Source organism: Triticum aestivum, chromosome 7A (genome assembly GCF_018294505.1).
Source record: "Triticum aestivum cultivar Chinese Spring chromosome 7A, IWGSC CS RefSeq v2.1, whole genome shotgun sequence".
NCBI lineage: Eukaryota > Viridiplantae > Streptophyta > Magnoliopsida > Poales > Poaceae > Triticum > Triticum aestivum.
In genome coordinates, this window is record NC_057812.1 from 697,043,810 (window position 1) to 697,070,746 (window position 26,937).

The following is a 26,937-nucleotide window of genomic DNA, read 5'->3' on the forward strand; positions in this document are numbered from 1 at the left end:
TGTATCCCGTGACCTGCTGCTACGTGTGAACGCAGGCGGCCAAGAGGCCAAAAAACACCTCTCCTTTTCTTTGCGAGAAATAAAACAGCACCGTCCGATGAAACGCCGTCTCGAACTCACTCTCTGCTGTAGTTGGACGTTAAAAAGAAGAAGAAGAAGAAGAAGAAGAAGAAGAAGAAGAAGAAGAAGAAGAAGAAGAAAGAAAAACAATCTGCTGTAGCAGGACGCTAGGCAGCATGAATGCGAGCACGCAGCGAGCGTGGGCGGCCGCTCGGCACACTCGAATGAATTTCAGTGCAGTAGTGTGCACATTGCCAGCAGCCGTGCACCCTGAAAAGCACGACGGCTGTACTAGTCTGTCCGTTTCGTAGCAGTAGTTATTATCGTGGATTTTAGTTCAAATAGGAAGTAGAAAAAAGGAGCAGAGATGGCAAAGGGCAAGGGAGAGCATATATGCTGGATCCATGTCGACCACACGGCTAGAGACGAGACGAGACGAGGCTGGCGACCCCATGAAGGCCCCGGTACACGGGGAGGAGACTCCATGAAGGCTGGCGACCAAGCGCAGGCACGGTGGTAGTACAGTCTGAGCCCTGCAGTTTGTTTCACCAAATTCCGTGGCGCACTTTCGTTGCGCTCGCGCATTGGGCTGAAATCATTTCGGTTTCTCCTGCTTACATACGTACTCCACAAAAGATCTATTTATTTAAATAAATACTATAAAAGTTCAATAAAGAAGGTTTGAGGCGGCGGCACGTGGCTCAAGGACACGCTGACCGGTCGTTCCAGTCCCCACGCTCGATCTAGCGCTACGCCGCTGGCTGCGACAATGCCACCTCCGCCGTCTGCCATCGTTCAACTAGTATAGTACTTTACCCTCAAAAAAAAAACTAGTACAGTACTCCTACTAGAGATATTTATTTTCCTTTCTTTTTCTTTTTCTTTTTCTTTTTCACTGGGAATGGCAATTACTAGTGCTAGTAATTGGGCTGAAGCCATTCTTGCCTGCTCCCTAGTAGGAGTACTGTAGCACGCGCAGGTGAAAAGGTGTAGCGCACGTACTAGGAAACAAACAGCGTGTAACCGTATAGTATGACTAAAATATGTATTAGCCCTCTCTCTCCTCATTTAATTCCTCTACTTTAACACATGCGAGTTCTGGATTGGATGGTTTGGAGGATAATAAATGCTCAATAATTTGATTTTAGTCTTTTTAGTATTTGGATCCAAGCATGGGTGAGGCTAGCAAGTTTTAGTCCCACTACTTTTAGTCATGGGACTAAAACGTATCCAAGCACATTCTAAGCATCTTAGTGGGATTTATAAGGCTGAAAAGAAAAGGCTCCTTACACTTATTCAGTCCCTAGATTTCAAAGCTGAGCCCACAATTCTAGAGACCACGGAGCTTCATGCTAAAGTTGATGCGGAGATGAGATTGAAAGAACTTCTCTGTGAAGAGGAATTGAAGTGGGCGCTGCGAGCTAAGGTTCACAAAGTTGTACAGGGGGACGCGAACACTCAATTCTTTCACATGATCCCCAGTGGCAAGCACAGAAAGAAAAGAATCTTTCAGCTTGAGCAAGACGAAGGAACGATTTTAGGACTGGAAAACCTAAAATTATACATAACCGAATATTACAAGCAGTTGTTTGGGCCTCCAGGGGATAATTGTGTATCCTTGGATGAGTCTAGGATTGAGGATGTTCCTCAACTTGCTGCAGACGAGAATGATATTTTGACTGCCCCATTTTCGGAGAAATAGGTGTTTGAAGCCATTTCACAGATGAAGAATAATAAGGCTCCAGAGCCGGATGGATTTCCGGCGGAGTTTTATAAAAAGTGCTGGCATATTATTAAGGGGGATTTGATACCGATGTTCCATGATTTATTCTCTGGACAGCCTCAGTTGCTTCACCTGAATTTTGGAACGATAACTCTGCTTTCTAAGAAAACAGAGGCTGTGAGAATTGAGCAGTTCAGGCCGATCTGTCTTCTTAACGTTAGTTTCAAAATTTTCACCAAGGTAGGGACTAAATAGGCTCACGCAGATTGCACATTCTGTTGTGCAGCATTCCCAAACTGCTTTCATGCCGAACAAAAACATCCTAGAAGGGGTTGTGGTCCTTCATGAAACGCTCCATGAAATTCACACAAAAAAACTAGATGGAGTTGTTTTCAAGGTGGATTTGGAGAAAGCGTATGATAAAGTCAAATGACCTTTTCTTCAACAGGCTTTGCGTATGAAAGGTTTTGATCAAGCCTGGCGACGCCAGGTAGAATCTTTCACGCAAAAAAGGAGTGTTGGAATTAAAGTGAATGACGACATAGGTCATTATTTCCAGACACATAATGGCGTGAGACAAGGTGATCCGATGTCTCCTATTTTGTTCAACATTGTAGTCGATATGTTGACAATTCTAATAGAAAGGGCTAAGGAGGCTGGTCAGGTAGGTGGCCTGGTGCCTCATCTAGTTGATGGAGGTATGCCTATCCTACAGTACACCGATGATACTATCATCTATATGAAGCATGATTTGGCAAAAGCGAGAAACATAAAGCTGGTGTTATGCTTATTTAAACAATTGACCGGATTAAAGATTAACTTTCATAAAAGTGGACAATTGACCGAGATGATGGTTGCAAAAGAGAGTGAGAAGAAGCGCTGAGAACAAAGGTTGGACAACCCAAGCAATAAGACTGAATGAATTAAAGAGAAGGAGGGGAGCGTGCCACAAGTTGCCGTTACAACTGACGAGCGATTCAATGCGTCTTGTTTCTGCATGCAATAGACCTGACCTGTCAGTGGGAATACGAAAGGTATACAGGTTCAATATGGTGTGGAGATATAAGACTAGTTATAATGGGTAGTAACTTAGACTAGTAATATGCATATGTTACTAGTCTATATTACTACCTTTATAGTGAGAAGTAACATATATGTGGTGTCATGCAATACTTCATTTATTAGGTTGTAGACTCATTTTATCTTGGTATATGTGATGTTACAGTAACTAGTTATGTTACCACATGCCTCTCTTTTCTCATTAATTACTCGCCACATCATCGATTTTGTCTAAAGATGTGTGATGTTACCACCTATGTTACTCCCACTGTGAGTAATCTAAATATACATGCTCGCCGTATAAAAACTGCACGAATAACGTGGGATTGTGTGGGCGTGATACCAACCTCGCTTGCCATCATGTCCACTTGTAATTTATCGGGACTAGAAGAACGCCTGTGCGTTGCAACGGGGCCACATTAACTTTAAGAGTTCAATATTAATATTCTCATACATATCAAGTGACATTAGCGACCTTTTTTACCATCAAATCCTCACACACACACTTTCTCTCTCTCTCTCTCCCTCTTCCTCACACTCTCTCCCCCTCTCTCTCTAACACACACATACATATTCATCTTATTGGGTACGGGACCATAATCCATCTATTTCACACACACGTTAGTGCATAACAATATGGATTATGTGTACTACCCCCGTCTCGGTGAATAAGTCATTCGTGTAGTTCTAGGTCGACGATTTAACTATCTAAATAAGGTGTGTCTAAGACACATCTAGATGTGCTCTAGTTATTGCACATCTAAGTAAGTGAATCAAATATAAAGAGGAAAAGAAAAAAGAAAAAGAAAATATCCTCACGAATCTCAACGTAAGATCAATGACATAGGACTTAGATGTACAATACTTATGACACATCTAGATGTGCTTTAGCAAAACTGATCTAAATATGTATTATATGTGACAAAAAATATATATTTAGAAACTACATTCATGTAGAAATCTGGTGATATACTTTTCATGATATATAATACATATTTAATTCCTCAAATCGATGACCTAGAACTACGTGAATGACTTATTCACCTAGACGGATGTAGTATTATATTTGCCACCACAACTGAGAGAATTAATTTCATGTAAATCGGCCAGCCACAGCTCCAAGAATACGTACGCGGAGGAGGTGGCCCGGCCGGTGTCGACGCCATTCGGCGCGGGCCATGGGCCCGCTTCCAAGTGCGTCTGCGCGCCGGCCACCCATGTCGGGTCCTTCAAGTGCCGCTTCCACCGCATCAACTCTCAGGGCCACGACCAGGGCCACGGCCAGGGAAGCCGCCCTTCTTCGCCTCCTTCACCGGCCACGGCCAACGAGGTGCCGCGGCACCCGGCCTCGCCATCCTCGTCCTCCGGCACCGTCGCGACCCAGTGACGCAGCCCAAGCATCGGCCTCGAGAATCAAGAACGCTCGACAACGGAGAGGGAAGGGAAGATCATATACATGTCATAAGAAAAGGAGTTTATTTACTGCTCCATCGATGTATTATTTCCTTTGTTTGGAGATTGATTACCATCCGTGAGTTAAGGTAAGGTTAATGTGATTGAGCGATTTTTCTGAAAATCAATTATTTATTTTCTAATTAATGTGATTGAGTGATTTAAGGTAAGTTTAATTAATTTAGATTTGATCTTTAAAGATTGTTCGTGATTGATTCTACATTACTAAATAACTTGCGCTAGTATGAAAAGTTCTGATCTGCTCAGATTTCTTTCGTTATGTGACAGGGTGACGCGAAAATAAACCGACGAAGCGGGGGAGGGGACGAAAAAAAATCTACTAAAAAAACCAGCGAAAGTGGGAGAAGGTATAAAAAAATCTTGAAAGATGAGACAAAAAAACCTGAATGTGAGACCACCAACTGCTCCATTAAAAATAAAAGATTATAAAACGTACATTACAGATGGAAGGTTTGGAGCGTGGGTTCGGCTGGACCATGGTCCAGCAGCATATTTCTGCCTCAACGCGCGCCTCGTCGCCGAGTTCGGCTACCTCAAGAACCTCCCCGAGATCCTCCACCGCATCATCCAGGGGGCGCCTCCACCAGGACCCCGGGGAAGCAGGCCCGCCTCGCCGCCGAGGGAGGACTCATCGCCCGCCTTCGATTGCGTATGGCGCACCGTGGGCCGACGAAGGAGGTGCCGGAGCTCGCGCGCCGCGAGAAGAAACGCACGAGGAAGGCGCGCGTTGCTGCTAGCCAGAGGCGTGATCTGGAGGAGGCCGCCCAGGCCACCGTCGAGCGACGGAAGAAGCGCGCGGACGCCGCGGCGACGGCCGTCCAGAGGTACGCCCGCGACCAGAACTACCGCCTCCTCCATGACATGACGGCGGAGGTGTTCGCCGACCTCCTCGCCGAGGACATGAAGAAGCTCACGGAGGGCAAAATCAACCTCTCGCTGGCCGGGAAATGGTGCCCGTCGGTCGACAGCTGCTACGACCGCTCCACGCTCATCTGCGAGGCCATCGCGCGCCGCCTCTTCCCCAAGGGCTCGGCCCGGATCTTCCCGAGGACATGCCGGACGCGCACTACGCCTACCGCGCGCGGGAGCGCCTCAGCAAGGAGGCCTACGTGCCGCTCCGCCATGCCCTCGAGCTCCCCGAGACCTTCATGTCGGCGGGCGAGTGGGGGAAGGTGCTGTACACGCGCGTGGCGTCCGTCGCCATGAAGAACTATAAGGACCACTTCATCTATCACGACCAAGAGCGCTTCAACGGCTACCTCGCCGACGTCAAGTCGGGAAAGAAGAAGATCGCGGCGGGCGCCCTGCCGCCGCACAAGATCCTGGAGTCGGCCGTCGACGGCGAGGACGAGGTCGCCGACCTGCAGTGGAAGCGCATGGTGGACGACCTGCTGGCGCTGGGCAAGCTCAACAACTGCCTCGCCGTGTGCGACGTGTCGGGCAGCATGCACGGTGTCCCCATGGACGTCTGCGTCGCGCTGGGGCTCCTCCTGTCGGAGCTCTGCGATGAGCCGTGGCGCCACCGCGTGATCACCTTCAGCGCGGCGCCACAGCTGCACCGCATCCGCGGCGAGACCCTGTCGGAGAAGGCGGAGTTCATCTGCGAGATGGAGTGGGGCATGAACACCGACTTCCAGGCCGTGTTCGACCAGCTCCTGCGCGTGGCCGTCGCCGGCAAGGTCCCTCCGGAGCGCATGGTGAAGAAGGTGTTTGTGTTCAGCGACATGGAGTTCGACGAGGCCGTGGGAGACGGACTACGAGGCGATCACGAGGAAGTACGCCGAGGCCCGCAGGTGGTGTTCTGGAACCTGCGGGCCTCGCGCTCGGTGCCGGTGACGGCGGAGCAGAAGGGGGTGGCGCTGGTGAGCGGCTTCTCCAAGAACATGCTCAAGCTGTTCCTCGGCGGCGACTACACCCCGTCGCCCAGGGCCGTCATGGACAAGGCCATCTCCGGGCCCATGTACGAGAAGCTTGTCGTGTTCGACTGAAGAGTAGGCACGCTTCGTGCGTGTCAAGTGTTTGGTTCATTGGCACTATTTCCAAAAAGAAAAGAAACGCTCAAAAATAATTTGATCAGAATTCGTTCAAACTTCGAACGACTAGTTTGTAGTAAAGCTGTAGTACAAGAGTCAACACCACACGATCATATGTACGTACCGGAACAACATCATCAAGGAGACCAAAGATTAGTGCAGTAGTAGAGTCAAAAGTTTTCTCATGTACATTTTTATTTCATGTCAACAGCATCTATGGATCTCATATACACTTTTTGGTTTCTGTTTGGTGCCCGGATTCTACACATTATTACAGGGTGATGGTGCAGCGCATGCAGAGCCATCGGCTACAAAAATCCTAAGAGATCAAAAAACGTATAGACAGTAAAATTAGGGTTCAGACTCTCATCTATGGTAAATTTCAATCAGCATCGTCAGCATGACTGGACTCTTCAGCAATTGACAACTTGATATCCCATAACTTACCTTCTTGGCCTGAGTACTGGTAGGCAGCGCCTTGACTGAACTTTAAATCCTGGTAGATCATGCGTCAACCAAAAAATCATCAGCATCAACTACTTGAGGCTCATTCAGATCAGGGCTTCGTCTAACCATTTGGCATGCTCCTGGGTCCAGAGTCCAGCGAGTTGATTTGCCGATGCCAAAACACCATTCACGCTTCTATTGCCGGTGTGCCAACAAGGCTGAGTTGCAATGGCTTGCTGCTGTAATTGCTTCTCACGCCAAAGATTTTTAAAAACTCAGCTTCTTGGCCCATCAGCCGCTGGCTGCTGCACAACCATCTTTCTGTGATTTGTGAATAAAATGATCTGGCAATTCAGCTATTCAACCATGCCGAGCCCATGGACATGTTAAAGTGTAACTCTCCCGGTAAGCTTAGTTGAAGAAATAGGTAGACTTGAGAACTTCTCTCACATCAAAATTCCCCTGTGCTGGGCAGGGAGGAAACTCTACTGTCGGAAATAATGTTTGAAACTCTTCCAGTAGCTGGATTCAATATAAGAAAAAGAGCATTAGGGAATAATCTACTGATACAGTTGAAGAACAAAGCATTGCTTGATTAAAAGACATAGGGTACAGTCTGACAGCATACGTTTTCAAGGATTGGCATGCTGTACAGCTCCACGAATTGCTCTCTCAAGATCTGATTCATTTTATCGACATCACATGCATGCACCCAAAATGAGTCATGCACTCCTGCAGCCAAAACACATCAGCAGAAGGCAACATAAATTGCTTACCGACAAGCATCATAAGCACAAGTAACGAAAGCACAAAGCATTTGAGGACAACGTCCAAAATCGACTTAATTTGCATTATCTATTGGCTTTTTGATACAAAGGGATTGTGACTACATTCTTTCGCACTAAAATTACACCATATGCTCCCAAGAGAGCTTGGATCCTGGTCAACTCGTCATATTTGGACCCTAACAGGACCTTATTCTTGTTGTCTGAATAATAGGCAAGCAAGTGTATTTGAGGATTGTGGGACCTTTTTAGCAAAATCATATGCTATTTGATTTGCGCAAATATACTGGAACCAACAATTAGCACTACTGACTGAACACTTATGAGAATTTAAACAAGTACTCCCTCTACCAAAATATAAGACGTTTTTAGATCATCCATGATTCACCAGAAACTTTGTTTTACATCAAGCTTATTCCTATCTGATATATTATTATATATGAACAGAACACCTTGCCTCAGTGACAATGCATGAAACGACCGAAAATGTAAAAGGTAGCTACTGCTGCTGGGATGCAAAACCAGTAGCATGTATAACATTTTTCTAAAAGGGCTGGTAAAGGCCAATATGGAAATTTTGATATAAAGATGAAGTTTAAAGAAGGCAATGTCGAATTTTAGCTAAATGTATCCTTTCAGAAAATAAGGCTAAATGCAGTAGATCAAAGAAAACAATCCAGTTCATTCCACTTCCACTGAAGTGAAAGCTTAAGGTTGGTTGGTACTGGGAGGAGGTTTGCTACTAAAATATTTGTGCTAGCAATGGAACCAGAAATCAGAAAATACCTGCAAAATGAAGACCAGCCTCCTTGCAAGTAATTGCCGTCATCATCATATGTGAACTATCAAGAGAATGCACAAAATTCGGTGGAAAAGCTGCCTTTTGCCGTTGGGTTGCAATCTAAAATTTAATGACAGCAAAAATTAACCATGATAGTTGGAATAAGCAAGGAGTAAGTGAATAGAGTTACTTACTGCATCACCCTCCCGTCGTAAAGCCAGACATTGCAAAGAAGTTCGTATCTGCACGAAATGGCGATATTGAAATAAATAACACAAATAGTGTTCATAAAGTGGCAAAATAGTAGAGCATTGTCTCGCAGCAATTAAATATTTTAACTTGAATGCATCTCAATCCTTCCTAGAATGCCCCTTCCAGACGTTGGACACCTTTTTCAAGGATTATATGAGAATTAAAACAAATATGGTCCAGATTATACAATTAGCTCATGTTTATTTTCATGTACGAACCAATAGTGTTCTTCTCCTGTTCAAAAAAATAGTGCTCTTCAACTCACACTGCAGTGATGTTTCAAAAGGTGCATAACTAACATGACATTTACACAAATGAGCAAATATGCTCCCTCGAAGAAAAGTGAGCAAGCATAACCAAAACAAATCAAGTATCCATGTACACTGCTTGTTTAGTGTAGATATACAAAAAAAATGCACATATATGTGCAATAGTTGATAAGTAGCTTACCATATAGTTTTTATATTTCTTGTATGGTTGCACAACTGGAAGACCAACAGGACTCGTCCATCTGACTGGTTGATTTTTTGAAGCAATCATCTATGAAGAATTGAAACACTGTCAGAGCCTTTTGATAACTCAACTCAACTACCAAGATTATTGTACAAAGGAACATGCAATGCCACACTTTACATTGGGATGCCTGTCAAATTTTAAATCAATTGAAAAAACTATGATTCAGAACAGAATATATCGTATACCTTTGCACAGTCACCAAGCCATGCCATTATAGCACGGGCAGATTGGAACATTTGTCCTAGTGCATCCAAAGTTACCTTCATCAGGGATACAACAGTTACAGCATGTCCTTGTCTCTCCAATGCAATCAATAGGGAGCAAGGAAAAAGAATGCACTAGGCATTAATTGCGTATTTTGCCACCGCCTTGTGCTTTTCTCACCAAAGCACACGCTGTGCACACCTAGCACGATTAAGCTCTAGGCGTTTTGCTATCACCTAGAGCCTAGGTGTGCCTTCTTTAACAATGATAGGGAGTCACAAAAATCGCCAGTCTGTCAGATGCAGTACTTACCCTGGTAGCATAGCAGGACACATCATAGAGCAATTTGTCATCTGTAATGTGTCCTTTCTCTTGAAGCCTCTTCATAATTTGCTGGCGAGCACCGATAAATGTGACACCATAAACTGACGTCATCACTGTCTGCTTGACCAGCTTCCTATCCACCTGTAAGCTACCAATGTCCAGGTCCTCAACTGTTTTGTTAAAGAAAAGTACACGAAGAAGAATATTTCTTGACAGAGGCAGAGCGGGGCAGGGAGAAGGCTAACCTCATCAACTAAAACCTTTGCTAATGAAACACTTGGATCAGTAGCAGGATCTTTCATTGAGTCTTCCCGTACAACATCCAATACCCTTCAGTCAAGTTTATGCCAAAACATTATTAATTACTGAGTGCCACTAGGCACTAGGGAAAAGCATTATGAAATAAATAATCTAAAAACTGAGTTAACAGTTAGATGACAAATAAGCTAAATACTATAATCTATTAAAGGGCAGCCCCGGTGCATGTAGCTCCCGCTTGCGCAGGGTCCGGGGAAGGGTCCGACCACTTTGGGTCTATTGTAGGCAGCCTTTCCCTACATTTCTGCAAGAGGCTGTTACAAGATACTATAATCTATTAAGGCAAATTAATAATTGGAAAGGAGAACTGGGTGTGGCAACAGCTTCAGTGGTCGTTCAGGTTCAAGGCCTGCCCTCCCTATGGTACCTTAGTGTTCTTTCCAAATAAAATTATAAAAACGAGATGTTGCTAGAGCCTGTTGTTTCTTTTAGAATTACAGAAAGGTTCCTTAGTCACAGCCGGCTACATTTATTTCAAGAAGTCAAACATATAACTTCATGGATTTGTTTTTCTTCACGCACAATTGTCACTGCGTGTGTTTTAATGAAGGCAAATACTTTGTCGCCTGATCTAATAAAAGAAGGTAACTTAATGGTAAAGGTAAAAGTTTTGCCTAGGACATATAAAATATATTTCCTAGTAGTATGATAAAATTCAGTTATGATAACAACTTACATAAATAGCTCAGAAATATAATCAAAATAGACATGTAGAGCTGTTTTGAACAACTAGAAGATGTAAGCGATGTTTGTTGATCCTTCCGTGGGGGTGGGGGGTGGGGGGCATCCACAAATGTAGTGCATACGGGAATTAGAGAGGGGGAGGGAGGCACCTAGCAGCTATTTCTGAGTAGATATCTGCAGGTTTCTCTCCAGGAACCAAGTTGACAGCTGCCGCACCCATCTGTACAAAGACAATTGTCAAGTGTTAATATCTGGATAGTTCCACTATAGAATTTCATGAAAAAAAACATGCAAATGAAAACAGAAGTTTTGCGACCCGGTTGAGTACTGATAAATTCCAGACAGTGAAGAAAATTCATGTAAAATAAAAAAAACAGTACACTCGACTATATAATTACATATTAAGCACAAAGTGCTAGCTTTATTTTACGATATCACAAGTACAGAAAATAATGTTCAGGCCAAGTGATGCTCAGTTGGTATAGCAGGAAAAACTTACATAGTCTCTTCCAAGAGCGGCATAGTGTTGTAACCCATTGCATGAACCATCCTAAAAGATGGAAAATGTGACCAGTAATTAGTAATGTCGTGACAGAATGCGGCTGGGCAGAGATATTTCAAATGCTTTCATTGCAAAAGCATAAGTAACACCTCGGTGCACATAATATTGAGTTATTAACCTTGATCAATCCTAGGATATTGGCCTTTCGCTATTCTCTATTTACAGGTGATGATTTAAGTAATGTCGAAACCTATGCGAGTGAGCCTCATTCTCAATGAAGACAATACCTGATGAATAGGTAGGTGAGAGACAGCATCATGAGGTGATGGACTTTCTAATGCCTTAGAAAGATCCATGCATGCAGCTAGACATTGAAATGGATCCTCAGCATTAATCCACCAACAGTTCCCATCAACAGGATTTGATGCTGAATCAAATATATCAGGCAAATGATCCTCCACAAACGCTAGTTTGCTCTCATGAGAAAGCTTTTCAATGCCTCCGCCATATTTGTTAGCCAAATGTATCTTCAACCAGCGTAAACCAGATTTTCCGAGTGGCCGCCCTTCAGCATACTCTAGGACACCTCGGCATAGATCTGAACCTAGGTGACTCAGATGTGGATGCATAGGGTATGCACGACCACGGAAATCTAGATTATGAGGATAATAGAAGCCATCCTCCTCTCTCATTTTACGAGCAACCTATTCACAAAGGTGGAAACGGTGTAGCTTCAGTAACAGCATACCATACCAAAAAATGTAGACCGTGATATCTAAGAAAGTAAGAGCGCCTCTTTATAACACATACAGAGAGTTTTAGTTCTGTATCGCATCGCTCAGCATGCAGTTCGCGGTTAGCTTTCTTTGTCTTCTTTACGCTCCACTTCCATTTCTGGATTTCATCTGGGTCTTCTGTTTCAGGTTGTTCAGGTAGAGGAATCTATACACAAAACAGAAGAGCGAACAGGTAGTTAAAAACATGTGTGGCCACTAGAGCATATTATGAAAACAGAAGGAAACAAAGTATTCACAATGTCAGAATTGACCATATGCAGTTGACTCACATTTCCCTTATCAACAAGTCCTGCAATACCCCCACCACGACTCCAAATAGTCTCAACAACGTCATGTACCCGTCTATTCACTCTCCATTTAGTACCCCCAAGGATATCTAATGCCTGCCAATATGACAATGCTTCAGACTGCTTTCATCATTCAATAAAAATAAGCAAGCACAAATGAATAAACATCAGAAATAATCATTAAAGCAGGAAGAATATCTAGACCATGCTGTTATGAGACTAACATTCACTACTAAGGAAACGAGTGTTGATGATGTGCCACAATGCCAAGGGAAACGAGTTTAAGAATATAAATGCAGGCTGTGTCAAAGATGACTGGTCAGCAAACCTCGAATACTTTTCGCAGCTGTTTTCTTGGAACACTCTTAATGGCTTCCTTCTGGTCCTTCACACCATGTGTCCGCATAACATACGAAGGCAGAAAAAGGTGTCCGCCTTTATCATAGCTGAAACAATACATGGTTCGAAAATGATCACCAGACAGAAGATGCAATCAACTATATCATCTAATTAACCATACATAGCTACTTTAAATATTGATGAACTAGTAAATACCCAACATAATTAACTGAAAAAGGACAAATGCATGAATCACTACCATACCCCTTCCATTTCGTAGGAGGTACCAGCATAGGAAGATAGGGTATCTCCACGTGTCTAGCCTGCAAAAAATTCAAACTTCTAAATACGTGTGAAGCATTTCCATTGAACAGATAAAAACAAGAAAATGCAATCTGCAATGCAGCGAGCATTGCAAGTAAATTTTTGAACAAACTCGATGGGTTGACACTCGAGAAAATCCAGATTATAAAAATAAGGAAAAGAAAACAAGTGGATGGTCATTTAGGTCAAAAGTCTATATCCATCCAGAAAAGAACATCATAGCAGTGCAAAATAAACTTACAGTGCTTTCGAACCCCTCATGCACAAGAGGATCACACTCTATCACGAAGTGCTTCTTCTTTAGTCTCCTGCTCATTGAACAGAAATGTCAGAACAGATCTAAGGAATCTAAGCAAGCACATGATACTGACACAACAGTGCATGTCAATGCAAACACAAAGCATGCAACAAAGGCAAACGCTGGGAAAATGTGCAGCCCTACCCATTTTCTACAATAGGCTTTCGCAATACATGCTTAAATGCAGGTCGAAAATCAGGAGAACTGTCGGGTGTTTGGTCGGCTGGTGACTGCACAAATGCCGAATCCAACAACAATTCAATCAGGCGAGTTCCTAGCTGCAGTCACAAAAGGAGGATTACCTTCCATAACATATGAGACAAAATTCTGTAATTGTAGGTATGCTATCTGGAAAACAAACCTTCACTTGGGCTTCTGTGCCCCATTCCTCCAGTTCAATCTCCTGCTGCACAAGCTTCTGTGCTTCAGTCAATTTTCGCCTCCTCACCAAACTCTTAACAAGTTTCCGGCATTTTGCCTGTTCCTTGTTTAATGCTGGATCATTTTCACTGTCAGTTTTGCTCCTAGTTTTTCTCCTAGTCTTCTGAAAGAAAGCCTGGACTTTGTACTGCAGAACAATAAATAGCTTTCAACACACAGAAAAATCAACTGACACTAGGAAACATTGTGTGATGAATACTGAATGGCAAAGTGGAGAACCTCCTACAATAGCATTGAGTTCATCCTAATTAACGTGATCAAACTCCAGTCCTTTACAACATATACAGCTCTAGCGCACAAGCAGAATAGCCGAAGCCTGAGCCAGAGGAAGATGAATTCCTAATCCAAGGCTTTGTCATCCATAAATAAAATACACACCGCACATGATTTCAGATCTGGCAATCTGTCATCATGTCACATTGTCACTGCCAGAAAACCTATAGTCAAACGGGCAAATAGATGCCATCTCCACTTGCTGAACAACTCACACGATGTATCTATTGGATCTTAATTAACAAAGTAGGTCAACAACTTCATCCAGCTATCACACCACGACACGATTTGGAGACAAAATATCATAACCCATAGCACATCCACCAGTTGCATAATGTCCTCGGCTCCTCCAATTTCTTAACTTCATTGCATTGCAGAACTACTAATTAGGCATGTCGATCAAGTCAAATTGTTGACCAGTCAGGTGGAAATCACAAGGAACCATCTACATTAATTACACTAAGGTCGCCATCACTAGGCCTAAGTATCACATTGTTGTAAACGAGCTAATATTTCTAAGTCATAATAGATAGTAGTATCGAAAAATTGTCTACCATGAAGTTGCGGCTAGAAGTGAGCCATCAATAACAAACCTCGCGCTCGACGGCCTCGCCGATGGAGTGCGCGGCCTGGACGACGCGGACGCTGCCGCAGCCGTCCTTGCTGGACATGAGGAGGCCCATCATCTTGTGCATGACGATGACGGCGACCTTCTCGGCGGGGAGCAGGAGCAGGTACTTGGCGTAGACGTGCTTGACCCGCTTGCGGCGCTGCACGTCCTGGTCCCTGGCGACGGCGTCGCGCAGCGGCTCGAACCAGCCGAGGAAGAGCGACTTGACGTAGGGCAGCTGGGGGGCGAGGTGGCGGTCGAGCATCTCGCGCTCGAGCTGGCGGTACTCCTCCGCGGCCCGCGCCCACGCCTCCGTCTCCGCCTTGACCTGCCGCTGCCGCAGCCGCCGGTGGTCCGCCCTCCGCGCCCGCTCCCGGTCCTTCTCCCGCTCGAGGATTATCGCCAGCTCCTCCTCCACTGCCGCGTTGTCCGCCAGCGGCGGGGGCGGGTGGGGGATCTGGTAGGAGTCGGCGGGGGAGTTGAGGAAGGCGAAGAGGTCGAGCCAGTCGAAGGCGTCGGTGTTGAGGGGCGGGGGCGTGGGGATGGGGAGGAGCGTGACGGGGCGGGGCGGGGGCGCGGGCGCGGGCAGGACGGCGACCATGGGCGGCGGCGGCGAGAGGCGGCGCAGGCGGGGCCGCGGCGGGGGCGCGCACGTGGAGATGGGGGCGAGCAGGAGAGGCATGCGCCGCCGCCTGGGCCGAGGGGCTGCGCTCCGGCGGCCGGAATTTGGAGCCGGCGAGGTGGAGGTGGCGGGGGAGGAGGGGGAGAAACCTCGGTAGAACCTTGGAGGGAGGGAGAAGAGGGAGGAGACCGAAGGGGAAGGTGATAAGGGGGACGAGAAAAAAATATCGGGGGTTTGGAGGGGGGAGCGCGCGCGTGGCCGTCGGATCGCGTCGGGCTCGCATCCGACGGCGGGGGTTTGTGTCAACCTCGCGACTCGAGCTGTGTAAACGTGGAGGGGCCTGGCGGCTGGGCGTGGATAAGGTTCCGGCCTTGGTAAGTTTTCCGGCCTTGGATGGGTTGTGGCAGTTCTAATCCTGACAGCGTGTTTGGTAACAACAGGGAGAGGGCACGGGAGTTTAGCGACGGGAATTTGCCAAGGGATTATATATGGAAAGTTGATTTGAAGTCCCATTCCTCTGTTTGTTATGTGGAGGCAATTAAAGATGGAAATTTAAGAGATAATTAACTACCCATATTTAGTTCGTGGGATTAGGCGGAGAAATAACAACTTTCAACGTCAAACACCACCCCTCACCACGTTCCAACTAACAAAACATTTTTTCTCTGTCAATTCCCAATCCCCGATTAAATTACCAGGCCCCCCTAGGGAAGAGATTTGAAAGAGTTGGGCCTCTTAATTCCCCTTCCCCTTCCCTTCTTAATTCTCATGTACTTGAATCAATCAAAGGATTTAAAGTGCCACTTACCTTAAACTCCCATTCCCTGTCTTCAACTCCCCCCAACCAAACACGCTGTGAGCTTAATTCCATGTTTTGGAGAGGAGAGGAGAAGTGGCTCTCACTGTTCTTCGTCCAATGCTGCGCGAATTCGGGGATCTGCTTTTCTTTTCCCTTGGATGCAATTTCGGGGTTTGATTTGTGGTTCTAAGAGCATCTCTAGCAGATTCCGCATCCCGCCGTCTCACAAAACACGTTTGCAGTTTGTGGAAAAACGGCATTGCGGGCCGGCGCGGACGGCCGCAGAGACATACCCCGCAAAACGACCCGTATAAAAAGATATTCGCGGAGTATACTCTTTTACGGGTCGGCTTTGTGGGGTCTGCTCTTGCGCCCTTGCCGCCGGTCCGCAAATATCAATACCACACCACAAAAATAAAACAATCATCCACATTACAAAATAATTATTCAGAAAAATTATCAATACAAACACAATACAACAATCATCCACATTATAAATAATTATTCAAATCACCGAAGCAAACTAAATAATGTAATATAAAACTTGTCCCGAATACAAATAACACATGAATTAAATAAAAAATGAATAGAAAAATGAGTTTTGTTACTGTCCAGCCCTTTGCCAATGGTGCTCAATGAGATCCTCCTGAAGCTGAAAGTGGGTGTTTGCATTTTCAATCTCCTTGTATGTCTAAAGAAAAGCTCCAATGCAATTAGGGTCTCTAGCTGGTTTGACACGGCTACCCACATTGTCGTAGAAGAACTCCAAGTTCATGCCTCTCTCATCTTTGAGAATCATATTGTGAAGGATAACACATCATGTCATGATGTTTTTCAAGGTCCGCTTTGTCCCAAAAATGAGCAGGACCACGAACAATGGCAAACCTAGATTGCAAAATCCCGAATGCTCCTTCAATGTTTTTTCGGGCTGCCTCTTGCACCCTTGCAAATTCACACTGTTTTCAAGGTCCGCTTGTCCCAAAAATGAGCAGGACCACAAGCAATGGCAAACCTAGATTGCAAAACCCCGAATTCGCATTTCTTCTTTGAGTAAAATACCGACAATTTGCCTCGCAAGTTTGAACAATTTTCACAAAGAGGGATCGGCGCATTCGGTACCTTCTCCGGAAGAGGTACAGTGGATATGTTGGATTCTCCGCGAAGTAGTCTTGCATCAACATCTCATTCCCAAGATGGTGATTCCGAGGAATGCAAAGATGCCCGACGGTCGATCCTCGCCGCCTCTTTCGGTTCTCGTCTTCGTGCTCCTTCACGGCAAGAGCCATCACCAACGTCTGCTGCCGATAGTTTGCAAGCAACGTCTCAACATCCGAGTCGTCCAAATCGGATGAATCGTCGAGCAAAAACTTCTCGCATGGGCTCAATTCCATCTACATGAACAAAAATCACACGCCGCGTCAACCAACTATGCATAGCGCTTGACACAAAGCACAAGCAAACACTAATAGACGGCTCGTGGGGCGGGCGATCTCGGGCGGCGACTAGGGGCGGCGACGTGGGGCGGCTCGAGGGCGGTCGATCCCCGACGGCGACAGTGATGAGGGGCGGCTCTTCTCACCAGGTCCGGGGGGACGGTGCAGTGTATCAGTGGTCGAGGGTGGGGGGCGCCCCCGCGGCATGATTCCGCCTGCAGATTTGGCTGGAATCGCCGGCGGCGGACGGGCGGAACCAATGGCAGGGGGCGGCGGAAGGAGGTGGGGAAAAGGCACGGGCTGAAACGTCCCTCCCGCTAACCGCTTCACTACGATACGAGGCGGAAACATGCATATTTGCGAGTTGGGGCCGAGATTTTGCCGCACCCTTTAAAAAAATTTACGGACCTGCCGCGTGGGTCTGTTTGGGCGATTTTTTACATGCACCCGTATTTTGGCGGTTATTTTACGGGTCGGGACTTTTTGCAGGGTCTAGTTACTCTATATGGATCTTGCATCGCGGGTGCTCCGGCACGTCCATGTGACCATATGAGATGGCGTCATATGAGAAGAATAAAACGTTGGTGGACACGTTCGAAGCACCAGCAAGTTAATCACGGTTTTATTCGCAAAAAAAAAAAGTTTATCACGGTTTCTAAGATGGAGATTCCATGGACACCATGTGCTCACAAAATGGAGGTAAAGTAGTCGACCACACGAATAACTTTGCTTAAATTATCATTAGTTTAAGCCAAATATTAACAATCTAGCGTCTGCCAACTAACATCCAAATTTGCCATGCGAAGACAGAAAAAATCTGTCATAACATTGTGTAAGATTTGCCATGCTATAAAGTGAACATGTAGTGTAAAAAATACTATCAAAAAGATTACCATTATGCAATGACTAATTGTCATGCTTTTGATCAGAATCCTAAGTACCTGAGGGAATCGTATTTTTAAGCTAAAAATCCGACATCATATGTATATTGGGGTTGTTTAATTAGCTATTTGTCCTCCTTAATCTCCCTTCACATGTGCTCAAATGATGTTCTAGTGGAAGGGAAAATAGCAGCTACATGTTTTCAGAAACCGGCTCAGGACACATGTAGAATTGATGAAGAGGGCTGCTCTTGGTCCGTTCCAACTGAGGGTAGAGTCAAACTCAATTCGGACGCTTCGGTCTTGGGCTCTACTACGGGAGCCGGAATGATCCTAAGGGTCCAGAAGGGAGAAATAGTTTTCAGTGCTTGCAGATTTCTCTATGCATGTGATGATGTTTTGGAGGCGGAGTTACTTGCAATAAGGGAAGGAATTTCGTTGGCCCTACAGTGAAGTAATTTACCAATAGATGTGGAGTCTGATTGTTTAGAGGATGTCAATATGATTAAGGGAGGTATCAGCAATAGATCTAAATATGCTTTCATTATTAGAGAGATCATTAGTAGTAAGGGAGAGAGGAATTCTTGCATTGCGCATACTCGCCGAAGCTGTAATAGGGTTAGTCATGTCTTGGCAAATTTTGATAGGTTGCAACACCGAACTGGTTTGGCTAGGCTCTGATCCAGAAGATGTTTTGACACTTGTGGGACGAAATGTAATTTCTGATCTTTGAGTAATGCAAGAATTTTTCACAAAAAAAGCAATGTAAAATCATAGACAGTAAAATAAAAATAGACATGTGATGAGCATTTTTCAAACATCACTAGAGTAAAAAAAAGGTGCAATTCCATTTAGTATGTTAGTTGAGGTGTTCATTCATTCAGTCTAAATAAAGAGACTACGTGGGTCTTAAATCACTTATCGCCCAATCATCTAAAAATAAAATAAAATAAAATAAAAATTGGTCACGTTTTCTGAAGTACATAAACAATTTGAAAATTTATTAACAAAAAAGGTATATATCTCTAATTTTTAGAATGTTTAGGTCTTATAAATTTTGTTTCTTAATATTAATGATTGGATGTAACTGTAAGTTTTTCAATTTTTGTTATTAACTTAGTTGTAATTTATTATTAATTTTTTTATATTTTATTTTAACAAATCAATTATTAATTCAGTTCATGAATTTAAAATTCTTGTTTATAAAAAGACTATGTTTTTTTTCAAAATCATATTAAGGATTATTGAGACAAATAATCCAGTTTTTTACAAGATTAGGTCGATGAGCCCCTCGGTCCACACTAGCATTTGGGCCTGAAATATATTTTTGTTGTTTAGTGAAAGTTTTTGTTTCATGTCATTTTTCGATCAAACTCAGAAACACGTATGATCAAATGTGGGTCTTTTATACTAAACATTTTTATTCCATACAACTCGTTTTGGTCTTACGTTGTTTTTCTTGATATAAATTATTGGACATATCATCTTGAATAGTAGTTTAGAGTTAATTAGTAGTATTGACAATGTATACATAGAACAAAAATAACATAGATTGATTTTCTATTAGACTATAAATTTATATATTCGTCATTATCTTCTAGTATTAGATATCATTAGAAATACGTTTTTATAATGCTAACTTTATTTTGACATGGATATTTTTATATGGTTTTGAATTTTTATTAAAATCTCTACTCATAATATATTTGACCATAAATTTAAGCAAATTAATATTGGCATGTTATGTCTTGTTACACAGTATCATTCTCCATAGCATCCTCAAATATCAACCGAACATGGTACAATGTTTTATGGTGTACCAATCTAGAAGATAACTTCCAATTTTTTCTAGAATATAAGACAATCAACATGAGGTGAGACTAATAGATAATTCTAGACTATATAGAATATCAGGTAGTAGTTAGAGGCTCTCCAAGGGGGCACCCATATCAGCCTCATTTGTTTGGATAAAAATCATCGCCCCAACACCCCCCCCCCAAATCGGCCCATACTTTCGAACTGTCTGGACCGCCCCAAACCCAGCCCCAAATGTGGGGCAGATATGAAGTTGTCCAGACATGCCCGTCATATCGGCCCGAATAGGCATGGTCCATCAGACCCAAAAGAAGTCCATCCATTTTGGAAGGATCGATATAGTTGACTAGAGGGGTGTGTGAATAGGCAACTAACAATTTTTAGCTTTTCTTTACCAATTTAAACTTTGCATCAAAGTAGGTTGTCTAAAAATGCAACTAGGTGAGCAACCTATATGATGCAACAACAACAAGCACACAAGCAAGCAAGGGATACAACACAATAAGCTTGCACAAGTAAAGGTAAGAGATAACCAAGAGTGGAACCGGTGGAGACGAGGATGCGTTACCGAAGTTCCTTCCCTTTGAGAGGAAGTACGTCTCCATTGGAGCGGTGTGGAGGCACAATGCTCCCCAAGAAGCCACTAGGGCCACCGTATTCTCCTCACGCCCTCACACAGTGCGAGATGCCATGATTCCACTATTGGTGCCCTTGAAGGCGGCGACCGAACCTTTACAAACAAGGTTGGGGCTCTCTCCACAACCGAATTGGAGGCTCCCAACGAAACCATGGAGCTTCACCACAATGGAATGTGGCTCCGAGGTGACCTCAACCGTCTAGGGTGCTCAAACACCCAAGAGTAACAAAATTCACACAAGAAAGTATGGGGGAATCAAATATCCTTTGGTGGAAGTGTAGATCTAGATCTCCTCCTTCTATCCCTAGCAAATCAACAAGTTTGAGTGGCTAGAGAGAGAGATCGGGCAAGAGAGCTTGAATGGCATTAATGGTGGAGAGAGAGAGGCAAGAGGTAAGTGTGGTAGGTGGAAGAACCCTAAAATCCAACCGTTACTGCGAAAATAACACTACAGCGGTACAACCGCTCCTTGTCCCTGTACAACCGGGACTCACGGGTATACTGCAGAACCCTACCAAGTGGTACAACGGGACAGGCAAGTGGTAGTATGTAGCGACCAGACCTCAAACAGTCTGATCTTTGTGCTCCGGTGTCATCCCTGGATCAGTAATGCTGACACCACACAGTACTCGGAGGATTTATAACAGGGTAGCAATCACACACTTATTACATCGAGGGTCTCAATAGAGAACTTATTACAATTAATATGGCTTAAGGCCATATAATAACGATAACAGCGGAAGGCTTGGAAGATAAGTGAGTCCATCAACTCCAACGGCATCACTGAGTGTAGAACCACGACCTAGAAACTCCTTAATCGTCGTCTGAAAAGTCTGCAACATTAACGTTGCAGCCCGAAATGGGTCAGCACATGGAATATGCTGGCAAGGTAACACATAGAGAGTAATGGAATGAAACACTATACTATATGCATATTTGGCTGGTGGAAAACTCTATGGTTACAGTTTTGCGTAAAGCCAATTTTTCCCTACTTCAAAGGAATAAATTTAATTACTATCATGGTAATTGTTAAACATTGAGAATGGTTGACAGCATTCTCAATCCCAATTAAGCATCATCATTAAACAAAGCCCAACAAAATTAATTTAGGGTAACATGTTGAGATTCACATGATAATCCAAGTACTAGATGCTCAAAAATGTCCATAACCGGGGACACGGCTAATCATGATTAGTTTATTACACTCTGCAGAGGTTTGCACACTTTTCCCCATAAGACTCGATCGCCTCCGTTTGGTTTCTCGCACTACAAGGTGTTTGAGAAGACGGATGACCGAGACATAGTCTTTCAGAAGTGCTAGCACCTTACGATCGGGTAGACCGTACCACCTACATCCCCTACATCTTCTAGTCTACCACTGTAAGAGTTCGCACGACTTAGTCAACTATGCTAGAGCCCATAATAGTTTGTGGCTGCACACGGAAGTTTCTAGTATGAAAAATCTCTTGATCCCTTTGAGCCTGTGTGGCGGTCCAAAAGAAAACAGGCAAGTCCTGGAATACCCAGGTGCCTCAATCCACTCAGATGTGTGTTTAAGTTGCCACCTTAGATAAACCATTAATTAACAAAACTCACATCTGTCATGGATATCACTCACCCAATCCACGTCTACTAGCATAGCATGGTAAAATAAGCAAACGCGGAAGTAACTCCCAAAGGTTTGATAATAAACAGGTAATAGGTACTACCTCAACTACTTCCCATCCCACAATTTAATTAGATCCTAATCATGCAATGTATGAGGATTTGATCTACTGCAATAAAACTGGGTAGTAGAAAAGGTATGATCAAAGTGTTACTTGCCTTGCTGATGATCCGGGAAACCTAGCGATTCGAAATAACAAGCGGCGCACTTCGGGTATTCTATCGCAGACAAACAAATAAGCATACAATAAGTACTCATGTAATGCACAGGTAAAACTCAAATAAGAGATCTGACCAGAAGGTTCAACTTAAGAACTCCGGTTTGCAAAAAGAATCAAATCGAACGAAGCAACAAAAGTCAAATGGCGAAAGAAAACAACTTCGTTCTACTAATCTGGATCTAGGGCAATTTTTACATTAGAAAAATCTTGTTTAAGTTGGTTAAACGGATAGAGGGTTTCGAGACGAAACTCCAGGCGCTTGAATCGCCTGATTCCGATAAACGAGCGAAAAGTTATACTAAAACGAAAATTGGATCAGGAATCGCGATCAGGAAAAATCGCGGATTTAATCCAAGAAAAAGAAAAACGACGAACGCTCGCTAAATTAAATAAACCGGAAAACCGATCTATTTAAAAAACCGACGGGAAAACCGAACGGTTTTTCGAAAAATAAAAAAACGGTGCGGAAATCGAGGCGACGGCGGACCTCGGGCGGCGGCGGCGCGGCGGGGTGGGGCGGCGGCGGCGGCGGCGTAGCAGCGCGGGTGGCGGCGGGGCACGGGGCTCGAGCGGGGCTGGCGGCTAGGGTTCAGCCCGGGGTGGGCTGGCTTATAAAGCCTAGCGGGCCGGGAGTCCGGGTCGGACACGGCCCCTAGGTCGGTGCTCGCGTTTTTTTTTAAATAATTACACGCAGAAGAAAAATAAAAAGAAATATTAAACGGACTCTAAAAATTACGAAATAAATTTTCGCGGGCTTCTAAAATCAAGCCGCACAAGGTGAACATTTATTTGGAACATAAATGCAATTTTGAAAAATGCACATTTTTCCTAAATTCAAATAAAATAACGAAAAACTCCGAAATAAAATCTTATTTGATTTTATTATTAAATCCTCAATATTTCTTTATTTTGAGAAAGTCATTTTATTCCCTCTCTCATATTTTTGTAATAGAAATAATTAATGATAAAATAAATAAAATCAAATGATCCTATTCTCAAAATTTGAGAAAACTCAAATATGAAAATAACGAAATCCCCAACTCTCTCTGTGGGTCCTTGAGTTGCGTAGAAATTTCTAGGATCAACCAAAATGCAAAATAAAATATGTTATGCATAGATGATCTAATGTATAACATTCCAAATTGAAAATTTGGGATGTTACAAACCTACCCCCCTTAAGATGAATCTCGCCCTCGAGATTCGGGTTGGCTAGAAAATAGGTGAGGGTGGTCCTTAAGCAAATCTTCCTCTCGCTCCCAGGTGGCTTCATCCTCTGTGTGGTGGCTCCACTGAACTTTGCAAAACTTGATAACCTTGCTGCGAGTGACTCGACTGGCAAACTCAAAAGTCTTAATTGGTTTCTCCTCATAGGTCAAATCGTTATCCAACTGAATTCTTCCAATGGCACGGTGTCTCTCAAGGGTATGCCAGCCATCTCCGCGTGGCACTTCTTCAACTGGGAAACGTGGAACACATCATGAACTCCTGACAATCCTTTGGGCTCCAACTTGTAGGCCACTTCTCCCATACGCTCCAAAACTCGATATGGTCCTACAAATCATGGCGCTAACTTTCCTTTAACTCCAAAACGCTTTGTTCCCCGAAGTGGTGATACTCGAAGATAAGCTCTATCTCCGACTTCATAAATTGTCTCCTTACGTTTAGAATCCGCATAACTCTTCTACCTGGATTGTGCTACCTTGAGCCTATCGCGAATCAATTTCACCTTCTGTTCAGACTCCTTAATCAAGTCAGGTCCAAACAACTGGCGGTCTCCAACTTCGTCCCACAACAACGGTGTCCTGCACCTCCTTCCGTACAAGGCTTCGAAAGGGGCCATCTTTAAACTGGTTTGGTAACTGTTGTTGTAAGAGAACTCTGCATATGGCAAATTGTCGTCCCAACTAGATCCGTAATCTAGCGCACAAGCTCTCAGCATATCCTCCAAAATCTGATTGACTCTCTCGGTCTATCCATCTGTCTGTGGATGAAAAGTTGTACTGAATTTTAGCCTGGTACCCAAAGTTTCGTGCAACTGCTTCCAGAACTTTGAGGTAAACTGGGTTCCTCTATCTGATACGATACTCCTTGGAACTCCATGCAAACATACGATCCTGGTCATGTATATCTTTGCCAACTTAGCACTGGTGTAAGTGGTCTTTACTGGGATGAAATGAGCTACTTTCGTCAATCGATCAACTACAACCCAAATCGAGTCATAGCCTGAACGAGTCCTGGGCAATCCCGTGATAAAATCCATGCCTAGCTTATCCCACTTCCATTCAGGTATCGGCAATGGTTGTAGCAATCCGGCTGGCTTCTGATGCTCTGCCTTTACTCTCTGACATACATCACAAACTGCTACATACTCCGCAATATCCTTCTTCATTCCAGTCCACCAGAAAATATCCTTAAAATCCAAATACATCTTGGTATTTCCTAGGTGAATCGAATATGGTGAATCGTGTGCTTCTTGCAGAATCAACTTCCTGATCTCCGGGTCATTGGGCACATAAACACGGTCTTCAAACCATAGGGTGTCGTGCTCATCCTCACAAAATTCTTTAGCTTTTCCTTTGCTCAGCTTCTCCTTTATAGCGGCAATCTCTTTGTCAGTCTTTTGTGCTTCTTTGATTCTATCCATCAAGGTTGACTGAATCTCCAATGCTGCTACATAGCCTCTCGGAACTATTTCCAAACATAGTTCACGAAGATTTTCTGCTAACTCCTTGGGTATTTCTCCCGTCATTAATGTATTGACATGGCTCTTATGGCTAATGCGTCAGCTACTACATTAGCCTTCCCGGGGTGATAATGCAATTTCATATCATAATCCTTGATGAGCTCCAACCATCTCCTTTGTCTGAGGTTCAACTCCTTCTGTGTGAAAATGTACTTCAAACTCTTATGATCCGTATACACCTCGCAATGGTTTCCAATGAGGGAATGTCTCCATGTTTTCAAAGCATGCACTACAGCTGCTAACTCTAAATCATGCGTGGCATAATTCAACTCATGAGGCTTCAGTTGTCTTGAGGCATATGAAACAACTCTCCCTTCCTGCATAAGCACTGCTCCAAGTCCTCGACGTGAAGCGTCGCAGTACATCTCATAATCCTTGGTCTGGTCTGGCAAAATCAACACCGGTGAGGTAACCAAACGTTTCTTCAACTCCTGAAAACTAGCCTCACATTCCTCCGTCCATATGAACTTGGTATCTTTCTTCAACAACTCAGTCATAGGCTTCGCAATCTTTGAGAAATTCTCAATAAATCTCCGGTAGTATCCTACGAGTCCAAGAAAACTCCGGATCTTCCCAATGGTAGTTGGTGCTTCCCACTTGGTCACGGTATCTACTTTGGTGGGATCTACTGCTATTCCTTCTCCAGATATAACATGTCCGAGGAATCCTACTTCCTTCAACCAGGACTCACATTTGCTGAACTTGGCATATAATTGATGTTCTCTGAGCTTTCCAAGTACCAAACACAAATGCTCCTTATGCTCCTCTTCATTCTTCGAATAAACCAGGATATCATCAATGAACACTACGACGAACTTATCCAAAAACTCCATAAATACTTTGTTCATCATGTTCATAAAATAGGCAGGTGCGTTAGTCAGACCAAATGACATAACGGTATACTCGTACAGCCCATACCTGGTAGTAAAAGTTGTCTTAGGAATATCCTGTTCTCGAATCTTCAACTGGTGGTATCCTGATCGCAGATCGATCTTGGAAAATACCTTAGCTCCTTACAATCGATCAAACAGATCATTGATCATTGGTAGTGGGTACTTGTTCTTGATCGTTACTTCATTCAATCCTCGATAATCAACAACCATCCTTAACGATCCATCCTTCTTCTCCACTAGAAGTACTGGCGATCCCCAAGGCGAAGAACTTGGGCGAATATATCCCTTATCCAATAACTCCTTAATCTGCTTCTTAATTTCCACCAAATCCTTTGCTGGCATCCTATATGGTCTCTTTGATATTGGTCCGGTGCCTGGCAATAGCTCAATCAAAAACTCAATATCTCTATCCGGTGGCATGCCTGGCAACTCCTCTGGAAATACTTCAGGGAAATCCCTTACCACTGGTACTTCCTCCTGCACAACTCCTGTTAAGCAATTTACTTGAGTCCTCTTCGGCACATGTCGGGATACATACTTGATCCTTCTCCCTCCTGGGGTGGTAAGCAAAATTGACTTACTAGCGCATTCAATATTCCCTTCATACTTTGATAACCCATCTATGCCTAATATCACATCCAATCCTTGAGATTCCAATACTATTAGGTCTGAGGGAAAAACATAGTTACCAATCCTTA

General features: G+C 44.0%; 1 protein-coding gene across 1 annotated transcript; it reads right to left on the reverse strand.

The window, feature by feature from the left end:
• Positions 1 to 6,510: 6,510 nt before the first annotated feature.
• On the reverse strand, positions 6,511 to 15,327 carry LOC123149434 (DNA-directed RNA polymerase 3B, chloroplastic). The gene is made up of 19 exons (XM_044569092.1): positions 14,514 to 15,327; positions 13,568 to 13,774; positions 13,351 to 13,484; positions 13,150 to 13,216; positions 12,849 to 12,907; positions 12,574 to 12,691; positions 12,228 to 12,341; positions 11,972 to 12,103; positions 11,449 to 11,865; positions 11,159 to 11,209; positions 10,809 to 10,879; positions 9,903 to 9,987; positions 9,646 to 9,798; positions 9,315 to 9,389; positions 9,064 to 9,153; positions 8,556 to 8,603; positions 8,367 to 8,481; positions 7,424 to 7,527; positions 6,511 to 7,317 (listed from the first exon to the last, which is right to left on the reverse strand). The coding sequence occupies exons 1-19, from the start codon at positions 15,210 to 15,212 to the stop codon at positions 7,207 to 7,209; spliced, it is 2,850 nt and encodes a 949-aa protein (XP_044425027.1). The 5' UTR covers positions 15,213 to 15,327; the 3' UTR covers positions 6,511 to 7,206.
• Positions 15,328 to 26,937: the final 11,610 nt, after the last annotated feature.

Excerpts from the sequence above, each read along its gene's own strand:
- LOC123149434 (XM_044569092.1), bottom strand. The coding sequence starts at position 15,212 with ATGCCTCTCCTGCTCGCCCCCATCTCCACGTGCGCGCCCCCGCCGCGG. Across the intron at positions 11,210-11,448 it reads CTCACCTACCTATTCATCAG|GATGGTTCATGCAATGGGTT; the intron begins GTATTGTCTTCA and ends TCCATCTTTTAG. Across the intron at positions 9,390-9,645 it reads TGTCCTGCTATGCTACCAGG|GTAACTTTGGATGCACTAGG; the intron begins GTAAGTACTGCA and ends TCCCTGATGAAG.